The sequence below is a fragment of the Cibotium barometz genome, chromosome 63, assembly GCF_041138505.1.
Source record: "Cibotium barometz isolate CiBa-2024 chromosome 63, ASM4113850v1, whole genome shotgun sequence".
NCBI classification, from domain to species: Eukaryota; Viridiplantae; Streptophyta; class Polypodiopsida; order Cyatheales; family Cibotiaceae; genus Cibotium; species Cibotium barometz.
This window is the reverse complement of record NC_141108.1, coordinates 28706291-28715972: the sequence shown is the minus strand read 5'-3', so window position 1 is coordinate 28715972 and position 9682 is coordinate 28706291. Positions and strand designations below refer to the sequence as shown.

The following is a 9682-nucleotide window of genomic DNA, read 5'->3' as shown; positions in this document are numbered from 1 at the left end:
GTGGCTGGGCCTCTCGTGAGAACAAGCTCTTAATTGTACTTTTAAAGAAAATACTCAGAGATTGTCACATTTTTACCATGGGGAATTTAAAACTTAACGTGGTTATTGCGCGAAATTGTGCCACCTACGTGGTCTACAGGGCCCTTTATGACGCGTCAAACATGGTCGTGTCTTGCTGGGAATGGTTTCCACGCAGGCTGTAGTTTCCATACTCGAAACCGTTTAAACACTTTGACAACAAAATTTCACCTCTGGGCCCTTTAATCGACAGGAGGTGGTTGGCTTACTGCAGAAACCAGTCTGGCAACTATGAGCAGTGGTTGCCAGCGTGGAAACGAGCCCTGAGGCGGACGCCGAATACGTCGGACCACTTAGAACGCCACGTTGGAAATCGAAGGAGCTGCAAAGAGAGTAGAACTTAGAAGCGGATAATTAGGGCCGTGTGAACAGTGTCTCTGGTTTGGCAGCCGCAACGGTGCTACATTGAAGCCGCGGCAACTGGTTGGTTTCCTTGTGCGCCGCTTCGTATGAGCTTTTCCGATGTCAGCTGGCGAGCGTGTTACTTTTGTACGCCAGCTCATTAAACGGACCTGTCCCTCTGCTGGTGCAGTTTCTGCTCTATCCAGCTAAAAGCTAGCTCTGCATTTAGTAAGCCGTAGTGGCACGACTATCGTGCCTCCGCTCCCTTCACATCCATCCCAGTGCATGTTCTTCGCCCCTCTGGCAGAGATCTGTGGCACCCCCCGGCTTAGAGCTTGAAGTCCTTCAACTTCTTAGCTTCTCTCTGTGCAGAGAGAGGCCCTAACATCTCCCTCGCCATGCCGCTCCTTTCGTCTGTGTTAACAGAGATCCTCATTCCGGTGGCCGGGGTCATCGGCATCGCCTTTGCCCTTGCGCAGTGGTACATCGTCTCCTATATTTCTGTCTCTCCAGCCAAGTCTAGCGACAATGGAAGCGGTGAGTACCTGCTCGAGGAGGGCCCTGATGGTCCGGATGCGGTCATCAAGTGTGCCGAGATACAGGAGGCCATATCTCTAGGTGAGCTTCTCTCCTTGGTGTAAAGTTAGCCTGCCGCATATCTTTTCTAGGTTTGCGCTTGCACATTGTGTTGTTGGATTATCGTGGATTGGATCTAGGGTTTCTGTTTTCTGCCACATCCAGTCCTTGCCTTTGCCCGTGTACAGGGTAATGGGATTGCTGTTGTTATAATTGTCCAGATTGGCAATCGGCCCGTGCATGAATTGTCCTTTGCACGGTGGAAAATGTAGCCTCCTCTGTGTAGCTTGACTTGCTGCTTTGAATATGTCTTACATTATCTGTAGGCAATGAGGTGCTTAAGTTTATGTGAGACTATGTCTGGAGGCAATTCAGATGCCCCACTCATGCTTATCTTATATGAGATAAGCATGGTTCTGCATTATCCACCATGTGTGTCGAATCTTGTTCATAGGTGTTGGGGTTGTGCCTTCTAGTCACGCAGATCTAGTCATGCATGTGTCTGTGATACAGGGTAGAGATGGTGCCAGTGGCTGCATATTCTTGTGCTAGAACTTTGTGACCCCCTTGATGCCGACAATTGTCTGCGAGCTTCTACCCCTTTTTCGTATAGCTGTGTCCGTGTTGCAACACTCTTCTTGGTTGATCTACTTCACCCACCTACATTGAATGTTGTGTATTTGGCCGACATTGTCATCTGGAAGCACATAAGTACCTACAAATGTCTAGTGATGGCAAATGAACTATGGAATTTTCTTCTAAGGAAGGGTCTATATTTGTGGCCTTGCATTGCAACATTTACCTATCTCTTATTACTGACCCGACACTTGTTTTCTGCACAGGTGCCAACTCTTTTCTCCTGACAGAATACAAATACCTGGGAGTGTTTCTGGGAATCTTTGCCATTATCATCTTTGTTTTCCTGGGGTCAGTGGAGAATTTTAGTGTCTCACCTCAGCCTTGTGTGTATGACACATCATCAGAATGCGCCCCAGCCCTTGTGACTGCTGCTTTTACAACTGTTGCATTCATTCTGGGGGTGTGCACATCTGTGTTGTCTGGTTACCTTGGCATGAAAATAGCTACCTATGCCAATGCTCGGACAACTCTAGAAGCTAGGAAAGGTGTAGGCAAGGCTTTTATTGTTGCCTTCCGTTCTGGGGCTGTCATGGGATTTCTTCTCGCTGCAAATGGGCTTCTGGTCCTCTACATTGCTATCAATCTGTTTAGCCTGTACTATGGAACTGAGTGGGAAGGTCTATTCGAAGCAATCACTGGTTATGGGTTAGGTGGTTCCTCAGTGGCTCTTTTTGGAAGAGTTGGTGGTGGAATTTACACCAAGGCTGCTGATGTGGGTGCGGATCTGGTTGGCAAGGTTGAGAGGAACATCCCTGAGGATGACCCAAGAAACCCTGCGGTATATATAGTTTACTGTCTCTTCATTTTCTGCAGCGGTATGTTTCCTTACTTTAGTCTGCTGAGATTTGTTTCCTATTCTTCAGGTCATCGCAGACAATGTTGGTGACAATGTTGGAGATATTGCTGGGATGGGTTCAGATTTGTTTGGCTCCTTTGCTGAGTCTTCTTGCGCAGCCTTGGTTGTGGCTTCCATCTCCTCTTTTGGGACTACTCACGATTTCACTGCTATGTGTTTCCCACTTCTGATTAGCTCCATGGGTATTATTGTGTGCTTGGTTACAACTTTGTTTGCCACTGATTTCTATGAAATTAAGGAAGTGAGGCAAATTGAGCCTGCATTGAAGAGGCAGTTGATCATCTCAACTGTGTTGATGACACTTGGCATCCTTCTTGTGTGCTACCTTGCGCTTCCATCATCGTTCCATATATACAATCTTGGAAACACGCCAAGGCTGGTGCAGTGGTGGTAATGTTTCTTCAATCGTCTCTAGCACTCTGTTTCTCAACTATCTCCATGTTAGTCAGGTGCTCAAGAGTTGTGTTGCTGCAGGGAACTGTTTTTCTGTGTGGCTGTTGGGCTCTGGGCTGGTCTGATCATTGGGTATACAACAGAATATTTCACAAGTAATGCGTACAGGTATGACTTAACTTGAATGCCCTTAACTGTGAGCTTTTCTAAGTGTATCGGTAGGATTTCATTGTGACCTTGTGGAGACAGTTCACCTGCTTCTAACTTGAGCGCCGGGTGATTTCTCTGCAGCCCAGTTCAAGATGTGGCAGATTCTTGTAGGACAGGAGCTGCCACTAATGTAATTTTTGGCTTAGCATTGGGCTACAAGTCTGTCATCATTCCCATTTTCGCCATAGCAGTTGCAATTTATGTCAGCTTTACTCTGGCTGTGTTCTATGGAATTGCCGTGGCAGCTCTAGGGATGCTCAGCACTATTGCAACTGGTCTTGCAATTGATGCATATGGACCAATCAGTGACAATGCTGGTGGGATTGCAGAAATGGCTGGAATGAGTCATCACATTCGTGAGCGGACTGATGCTCTGGATGCTGCAGGCAATACAACAGCAGCTATAGGAAAGGTATGAAGTGCTTTGTTGTGTGTTTTTCTCGCAATGCGTATCAGGCCACTTCAACGGAAATTACTACTTTTATGCCACATGTGGATATGCTTCTTTGGCTATTAGCAATGTCACCTATCTTACCATTGTGTCTTTGGATTTAATAACTTTTTCGAGTCCAGTGCTGTGTTGTTTCTGCCCAATTAATTGTCTTTGAATTTAATTAACCAAGTCTAGTGCTGTGTTGTTTCTGCCCAAGTAGTATTATTATGTTTTTCCTTGGTACATTATTTTTGTCGTCAAATATTGCAGGGTTTTGCTATTGGGTCTGCAGCTTTAGTGTCATTGGCTTTGTTTGGAGCTTATGTAAGCCGTGCTTCGGTCTCATCAGTGGATATTTTATCGGCTAGAGTTTTCATTGGGTTGATTGTGGGAGCCATGCTTCCGTATTGGTTCTCTGCTATGACAATGAAAAGTGTGGGCAAGGCTGCCTTGAGCATGGTAGAAGAGGTTCGCAGGCAGTTCAACACCATCCCTGGTCTAATGGAGGGTATTACCAAGCCAGATTATGCAACATGTGTGAAGATTTCCACTGATGCATCCATCAAGGAGATGATCCCTCCTGGGGCTCTGGTCATGTTAACACCCCTAATTGTGGGCATCTTGTTTGGAGTGGAGACTTTAGCAGGAGTTTTAGCCGGTGCATTGGTCTCTGGTGTGCAGGTATGTTACTTGGGAGGTGGTTGCTCAAAGTTTGTGCTGGTTTTCTGGGCTTCGGCTTGTTAGATGATTTGTTTTTGGTTCTTTTTGCTTTGATTAAGATTGCAATTTCTGCATCAAACACGGGGGGTGCATGGGACAACGCCAAGAAGTACATCGAGGTCTGTTTTCTTAATTACCCATTTTGAATGAAGGTTTTGCCTTGTAATTGATATAATAAAAAAATATGTCGGGCACAGTATCTTAATGCTGTGGCATATAGATGATATTAAAGAAATGAGCCAAGTGGGTCGTGGTTTCATACTTGCGATTTCAGGCGGGTGCTTCGGAGCATGCACGGTCTCTTGGGCCCAAAGGTTCGGATGCACACAAGGCAGCTGTGATTGGTGACACAGTAGGTGACCCTTTGAAGGATACGTCCGGACCCTCTCTAAACATTCTCATCAAGCTCATGGCTGTGGAATCTCTTGTCTTTGCTCCTTTCTTTGCTGCCCATGGTGGATGGCTCTTCAGGATTTAGTCTGCTAGGCAGTTTTTTGATAGTTTACCGCAAAATCCACGGGAATCTTAGCTCTTGGCGAGATCAAGTTTCTTTCATTTTGTACCCTCGTTATTAGGTTGAATCGGTGCAATTCTTTTCTGGCAGGAATGTAAGAAATTGTTCTGAAATACAAAAGCCACATTTTATTTTGTTGGATTTAATTTTGACCAACCACTATTACAGCATGTTTGCAGTAGCATACCTGGCTTGAAAATGGAATCCATGAGCATTGAACATTTTGTTTGACCTTTGCAGTAGCAAACCTGGCGTTGGTACATTTTGATTGTACCTTTGCGGCATATTTGGCTTGGAATCTCCCAGCATTGGTGCATGTTTGGAAATTCAGATTGTATTTTTGCATCATGTATTCCCTGCATGCTTTTGTCCAAGCTGATGAGATGATCCATTTAGTTAAGGGCGGATCCTGTTAGGGATTGGTTACTAGCTGCCGGTGGAACAGTAAAATGCACACACAGTGGCCATCCAAGCCCACTGGTTGCATGACCCTGGCCAAGATTTAGCCCCCTAGCCATGGGTGAATCCGGTGGGTGGATGGGTTGTGCGCAACAAGCCAGTCTTGCTGCCTAAATGGTTCTCAAATTCATAGTTGTTGCACCATGTGGGCAACGTAGGCCACCACAACTATTTGGCCATGCTACCAGTCATCGGGCTCCTAGTAGCATTGATTCTAGTTGTGGATAGTCGGTGACAAGGTAACCTGTGTATCCCCTGTGTCGTCGCTCTTTTACTACTGCGCTTTCTATACGTGATGTCTATTAGCATGCTCTAATTATAGACTAGATCTCTTGTAGCACTCCTGTGGTAGACTTCCCTAATATGAAATTGAATAACAGACGAGAGACGGAGTGGACTAGAGAGATGCGCACAACACACAACTAAGTTACTGTACATTTATGTGCAAGAATATGAGATGCAACAATGAAAATTTTGTCTCTGATCGTAGCAGCGCGCTCCCAGAGGCTACAATAGCTCGGAAGATCTGAGAGGAGATAGGGTCCATTTGACCTAGCCGGCAAATCAATCACGCTTTTAGAGAGGACCCATAACCAGCCAATCAATCAGACCTTTGCTGCCATCACTTGATCCAACTAGAGAATACTAGTGCCGATAGCTCAATCAAATGGAAACCTGCGTATTATGTCCCGACCAGCCTAGGGTTAGGGCAACCCGACGTTAGGGGAATGGGCTAGCTTAGGATTATGGTTAGGGTTGAAGCTTATGTCACGTGTACAGTCTCCCGAGTGTGATGTGGACATACTTTTAGTTCAAGTACGTGGTTGGATTCATGTGTCCCTAAGGTCTGGTGTCATTGTCCAGGAGCCCAACGAACAGCCTAGTGTAAACAAAGTTTTTGGGTTATTGTGTGAACACATTTGGTTGATATTATTTTTAGGGCGGGTAGGGTTGGTAGTCAACTCACCAACATTAGACATATTATAAATAGGAGTTGAGGCCTTATTCATAGTCATTCATTGTGATTAATTAGTAATTGAGAACTCAAGAGTAGCGCTATCATTGAGTATCTCTATTCAACATTGTATATACTTTGTTAGTAATGTAACTCTTTGTTAGTATATTATTATTAGGGCGGGTAGGGTTGGTAGTCAACTCACCAACATTAGACATATTATAAATAGGAGTCAAGGCCTTAGTCATAGTCATTCATTGTGATTAATTAGTCATTGAGAACTCAAGAATAGGGCTATCATTGAGTATCTCTATTCAACATTGTATATACTTTGTTAGTAATGTAACTCTTTATTTTATACGATTTCTCGATCATAATGAATTATAATTAAGCAATACTTTCAAATATAAAAAAGATAGCATCTCATTCAATCTAATCATGAACAATAAAAATTGTTGTCTTCAACAAGCTTGGCACCTTTAATCATTCAAGAAGATAAATAAATTTGCCTAAAGGTCATTAGCACTCTAGAAGGAGCTCGATTGAGAATAATAGAATTGTGAACAATAGAAATTATGTCTTCAACAAGCTTGGTGCTTTCAATGATTAGGAGCTTGATCGGGAACAATACAATTGTGACCAATAGAAATTAGTTGTTTTGAACAAGCTTGGTGCCTTTAATGACCAGCAAATCAATCTTTAGAGAGGACCCATAACCAGCAAATCAATCACACCTTTGTTGCCATCACTTGATCCAACTGCCTCTTGTAGAGAACACTCGTGCCGATAGCTCAATCAAATGGAAACCTGTGTATTATGTTTCGACCAACCTAGGGTTAGGGCAACCCGACGTTAGGGGCATGGATTATGGTTAGGGTTAACCTAAGATTAGGGTTGAAGCTTAGGTTAGTTGTCACGTGTACAGTCTCCCGAGTGTGATGTGGACATACTTCTATGTTCAAGTACGTGGTTGGATTCATGTGTCCGTAAGGTCTCTTGTGTAGGCTGTTTATTGTCCAGGTGCCCAATGAACAGCCTAGAGTAAACAAAGTTTTTGGGTTATTGTGCGAACACATTTGGTTGATATTATTATTAGGGCAGGTAGAGTTGGTAGTCAACTCACCAACATTAGACATATTATAAATAGGAGTCGAGGCCTTATTCATAGTTGATTAATTAGTCATTGAGTCATTGAGAACTCAAGAGTAGTGCTATCATTGAGTATTCTCTATTCAACATTGTATATACTTTATGTTAGTAATGTAACTCTTTGTTTCATATGATTTCTCGTTTATAATGAATTATAATTAAGCAATACTTTCAAATATAAAAAAGATAGTATCTCATTCAATCTAACGTAAAGAGAATCATGAACAATAAAAAATTATTGTCTTCAACAAGCTTGGCACCAGCACTCTAGAAGGATAAATAAATTTGCCCAAATCATTCAAGAAGATAAATAAAATTTCCCAAAGGTCACCAACACTCTAGAAGGAGCTCGATTGAGAATGACAGAATTGTGAACAATAGAAATTATTTGTCTTCAACAAGCTGGGCGCTTTTAATGATTGGAGAGGATAAACAAGTTTGCCCAAAGGTCACCCAACACTCTAGGAGCTCGATCGGGAACAATGGAATTGTGACCAATAGAAATTAGTTGTTTTCAACAAGCTTGGCGCTTTTAATGATTGGAGAGGATAAATAAGTTTGCCCAAAGATCACTAGTACTCTAGAAGGAGCTCGATCCACCCGACCACCCTTGAGCTATCTCACTCGTATCTTTGTAGAGACTTTCAATCTCCATAGAGGATTTATCACACTCACTTAGAATTGTGTCTCTGCATGACTCTTTCAACCTCGTCTATTGAATCTCAATCACCTGTAACACTCTCTCTCACCCTCTCACATGTAATATTTCTCTCACTCATTAATTATGTCTCTTTCTCATCATTAATCTATGCAAAATTAAGTATCACATTTCTAACCACAAAAGAAGAAATCTTATCTCAAGACATGATTTATCTTTGTGAAGTAGACAATATTAGGCTAAGAGAGTACTTCCTTTTAAACTAGTCCTTTCTTTTGCCATGTCTGTCCTTGTGTTGAGCTTGAATTCTAGGTTGAATGCGGAATCTTACAACAATCATAAGTCTTAGGTTATGCAACTGAACATAGTCATGTTGATACTAAAAATTACCAGTGCAGCCTTGGTCTGCATCAATCACCTGTAACACACATTCTCTCTCTCTCACTCTCACGTAATATTTCTCACTCACTCCCTCATTATTTATCTCTCTTTCTCATGAATCTATATAATTGAGTAATACTTTCAAATATAAAAAAGATAGCATCTCATTCAATCTAACGTAAAGAGAATCGCGAACAATAAAAATTATTTGTCTTCAACAAGCCTGGCACCTTTAATCATTCAAGAAGATAAATAAATTTGCCCAAAGGTCACCAGCACTCTAGAAGGAGCTAAATCGGGAATAATAGAATCGCGAACAATAGAAATTATTTGTCTTCAACAAGCCTGGCGCCTTTAATGATTGGAGAGGATAAATAAGTTTCCCCAAAGGTCACCAGCACTCTAGAAGGAGCTCGATCCACCCTACCACCCTTGAGCTATCTCACTTGCACTCACACTCGCATCTCTGTAGAGACTTTCAATCTCCATAGAGGATTTATCACACTCACTTAGAATCGTGTCTCCGCATGACTCTTTCAACCTCATCTACTGAATCTCAATCACCTGTAACACACACACTCTCTCACAGGTAATATTTCTCTCTCTCACTCTCATTATTTATGTCTCTTTCTCATTACTCTATCCAAAATTAAGTATCACATTTCTAACCACAAAAGAAGAAATCTCATCTCAAGACATGATTTATCTCTATCAAGCAAACAATATTAGGCTGAAAGAGTACTTCCTTTTAAACTAGTCCTTTCTTTTGGCATGTCTGTCTCTATGTTGAGCCTAAATTGTAGGTTAGACAATTTTTTCTCTCTCATAAGGGCGTGGAGAACCATCGCAAAGAACTTGATCGTTCATCAATGTTTTCACTCAGGTTTACGCTTTTTTTTTATCGGTGCTCTCTTTTGCAAATTTTGCACCAAATAGCTCGTGTGTGTAAGGGGTGCTCAGGCAAAGGGAAAGAAAGAAGGCCAAACGTACCAAGTAGAAGGCAGAAAGAGCAAGCAAGCAAGGCAGTCTGTTGGTACTTAAAACACAGCCAAATAGGGGTGGAAGAAGGCATATCAGGTAGCCATCCTATTGGAGTTTGAATTGTGTGGAGCAAAGAGCAAGTTCACTAAAAACAAAGAGCGAGTTTGCTAAAAAATCTATATCGGGTTTGAGCAATGGAGCATCATTTGCACCCATGTCCCAAGGTAAGCAGGATGGGATTACGTGCTCTCCAAAGTGTGACATGGACATGCTTCTATCCATTTGCCAACTCAAAGGTTGAGTATATAGCCAGATTCATGTGTTTGTAAGGGCTATTG

General features: G+C 42.6%; 1 protein-coding gene across 1 annotated transcript; it reads left to right on the top strand.

Moving 5' to 3' along the window:
* Positions 1-383: 383 nt before the first annotated feature.
* LOC147603920 (pyrophosphate-energized vacuolar membrane proton pump-like) lies at positions 384-4907 on the top strand. Its single transcript, XM_086795866.1, has 8 exons — positions 384-1038; positions 1839-2413; positions 2499-2881; positions 2966-3052; positions 3176-3506; positions 3798-4208; positions 4307-4366; positions 4522-4907. The coding sequence occupies exons 1-8, from the start codon at positions 819-821 to the stop codon at positions 4723-4725; spliced, it is 2271 nt and encodes a 756-aa protein (XP_086651992.1). The 5' UTR covers positions 384-818; the 3' UTR covers positions 4726-4907.
* Positions 4908-9682: the final 4775 nt, after the last annotated feature.